Raw genomic sequence first — 3,530 nt, 5'->3', positions numbered from 1 at the left:
AAATGGTGGATGCGACATTGAAGACCAAGAAGGTGGATGCCAATGGTGATTATGAGATGCATGTGTACTTTGAACATCCTGTGTTGAATGAGGAAGACATAATTTGTGTGTCAACTTGAAGATGGTAATGATTCAGAAATATATTCAATGCATGAAGGAAGTTGTGATGATGCACCAGAACCTTCTGAACCTATTTCTAAAGCTTCTGAACCTACAACTTAACCTTTTGAATCTTCAACTCAACCTTCTAAACCTTCAGTTGAACCTGCAACTCAACATTCTGAACATTTAAGTCAACATTCTGAACTTTTAAGTCAACCTTCTGAACCCCTAAGTCAAACTTTTGAACATTTAAGTAAACCTTTTGAACCTTTAAGTCAACCTTCTGAACCTATAATTGAATTTAATCAAGCTGTTGTTGATCTTGTGGTTGAATTTGCACCTGTAAATGAAGATGATTACCTTGTTCAGGAAGATATCAGCAACAATAGAAAGAAAAGGAAGTTAGGCTTGAAGAAAAGGAAGTCAACACAAAATAAAAGGATGTTAGCACCAAAGAAAAGGAAGTCAACACCAAAGAAAAATAAGTCAGCACCAATGAAAAGGAAGTCAACACCAAAGAGAAAGAAGTCAGCCCCAAAGAAAAGAAATGTTACCCCTAAACTTGAGGCTCTTGATAAGGTGAACGATCCTCTACCTGAATTTCTTGAAACTGAAACTGAAGCTGAACTAGAAGCTAAAGGTGTTGAACATGAACCTCAACAACCTACAGCTTCATTTGAGGATCAGGAATATTCATCTAATAGTGAATATATGCATACCATTGTTTCCACTAATGATGAAGGGAATGTAAGGAATGCTTTTAGTAAGCACCAATGTTCAATAAATATAGTGGATTTGGACATGTACATTTGGAGATTGGAATAGAGTTTGCAAATCTCAAGGTTTGTAAAGATGATGTGAAGACTACAACATTTTCCTGGGCAGATAAATTAAATGGAAGAAGAATGATCTGATGAGGGCAAGAGTTGTTTGTGCAAATCCAGATTGTGGTTGGATTGCCTTTTGTTCTAGGGATATTAGGTTCAACACTTATCAACTAAAAACCTTCAACCCAGAGCATAATTATTGTAGGACCTTCCAAAACAAGGCTGCTAGTAGGGATTGGGTTGCCAAAAACCTAGAAGTCAGGTTGGTGACACAACCTCATTTAAGGAGGACACAAGATTTTAATTTGATGAAAGAGGACTACATGTTTCACTTAGAGAAGAAAAAGTTGAGCAGAGCCTTGAAACAAGCAAGAGAAGCAACAGAAGGTTCAGGAAAAAAACAGTTTGGTCAGTTGTGGGATTATTTAGAGGAAATTCATAAAACCAATACTGGATCAACTGATGTAATAGAAATGTTGCCAATTCCTGAATCACCACCAATGTTCAACAGACTGTTTATAAGCCTAAATGCTTGTAGAGAAGGTTTCAAGAATGAGTGTATACCTTTGATTGCGCTTAATGGATGTTTTTTGAAGGGATATTATGGGGGAAGCTTCTGTTTGATGTTGGATAGGATGCAAATAACCAGTTTTATGTTATTGCATATGTTGTGGTTGATTCAGAAACCAAGGATAATTAGAAATGGTTTCTAGGACTGTTGGAACATGCTTTAGGTTCTCAAGACATGTATGGCTGGAACTTTGTGTCAGATCAACAAAAGGGCTTGGAATCTGCAATAGTTGAGGTTATGCCAAGTGCACATCATAGAAACTGTGTGTTGCACATCTGAAAAAATTTCATCAAATGTTTTAAGAATAATGAGCTAAGAGGTGTTGTTTGGGATTAGCTAAATGCGCAACTGTTGATGAATTTAACACTCGGATGGAAAAATTGAAGGACAAGCATTTAATGACATGGTCTTATCTGAATCAAATGGGTGAAGGCATTTGATAGCCACTGGCCTAAAGTGGACAACATTACCAACAACATGTGTGAAGTATGAAATGTAAAGATTTTTGAGTACAGAGATAAACCAATTTTAACCATGTTAGAGGAGTTGAGATGCTACATCATGAGGAGAATGGGAAAACACAAGCTAGCCATGAGGAATTGGAAAGGCAAGTTGCTACGTGTCCAACAAAGAAGATTGGAGAAAATCAAAGTGGAAAGTTGTAGATGGACTCCAACATGGACTGGAGATATTGAGAGTCAAACATATGAGTTAAAACATAGGTCAACCAAGTTGGGGGTAAGTTTGACAAACCAAACTTGCAATTGTCAAAAATGGCAACTTAGTGGATTGCCTTGTGAACATGAAGTGACAGCAATTGCTTTCAATACTGATAGCCCTAAAGACTATGTAAACAATTGGCTAACTATGGATGCTTTTAATGTAACCTATTCATATGTCATTAGCCTAATTAGTAGTGATGAATTTTGGGTTAGCAAAAATCAGAATCCTAAACCTATTCCACCAAACATGAAAAGGCCAATTGGTAGTAGGCCTAAGAAACATAGAAAGATAAACTTAAATTTAGAATCTGCACCTGGAAGTTCACTAAAATTGCAAAGGTCATGGAAGACAACTTGTCCAAAATGCAATGAACAAGGACATTATGGTAAAAGTTGTAATGGTCCAAGTATGCTAAGAAAGAAGGGTAAAAAACATGAAACAAGGATCCCTGAAAACATGTAGCAACCTGTATTACTTGAAACTCAAGTAAACTATACTACCATCTGCTATGTATACTGTTATTTATATTGTTATCCATAATCTATGCTAAGTTTATGTACACTGGTTGTAGGAGAGTTAGGTTGGTTCATCCAGAACTGCAGTTGGAGTTCTAACTCATGTGAGATATCCAACAATGTTGGTAAGAACATATTCTAGGACATTTAAATTACATTTTCATTTTCCTAGGCTAAATTAGTATGTATATACATTTTGTTTTAGTTTGAGGATGACAACACAATGGATTCATATCAAGTCCAACCATAAGCTAATCCAACCTCAAGTATATTGGAACCACCTCAATCCATCCAAGAGCATCAAGTCCAAGCTCAAGTGAAACCAAGAAAACAACCTTCAAGGTTCAAGCCACCAATAACTAATTAAAAGAATGCTAAGAAGAGATGATGGAGAGTTCTTAGTCATGTAGTGTTTTGACGATTTTTTGCACTTGTTGACAGAATGCTAAGTATGTTTTTGTAGTCATGTAGTTTTTTGTGTTAGGTATCAGTGGCCAAGGAACACCTAGAAGGGGGTTGAAAGGTGTAGCGGTTATCAATCACTACTTCTTGAACCAAAACCCAACTGTTGGAAAACAACCCAGTTAATCGATTAACAGCAAGGTTTAATCGATTAACTATTGCATAGAACAGAATGATCAGACATGCAATTTGTACAGTAATTAAAACAAAATTGAACAGACATAATACAGATATTTTTACGCACAATTATTAAGTATATGGCAGTAAACAAATATCCAACTTTTCAATTAAAGATTTAATTTATAATGGCAAGAAACATAAAGAAGATAA

At 35.8% G+C, this 3,530-nt stretch overlaps 2 protein-coding genes across 2 annotated transcripts; both read left to right on the top strand.

Moving 5' to 3' along the window:
• On the top strand, positions 1,016–1,779 carry LOC109332477. Its single transcript, XM_019567458.1, has 2 exons — positions 1,016–1,547; positions 1,664–1,779. Exons 1-2 carry the CDS (start codon positions 1,016–1,018, stop codon positions 1,777–1,779), a joined length of 648 nt encoding a protein of 215 aa, XP_019423003.1.
• Positions 2,035–2,685, top strand: LOC109332476. Its single transcript, XM_019567457.1, has one exon. It carries the CDS (start codon positions 2,035–2,037, stop codon positions 2,683–2,685), a length of 651 nt encoding a protein of 216 aa, XP_019423002.1.

Source organism: Lupinus angustifolius, chromosome LG18, assembly GCF_001865875.1.
Source record: "Lupinus angustifolius cultivar Tanjil chromosome LG18, LupAngTanjil_v1.0, whole genome shotgun sequence".
Taxonomy (NCBI): domain Eukaryota; kingdom Viridiplantae; phylum Streptophyta; class Magnoliopsida; order Fabales; family Fabaceae; genus Lupinus; species Lupinus angustifolius.
This window is presented reverse-complemented; position numbering and strand designations above follow the sequence as displayed.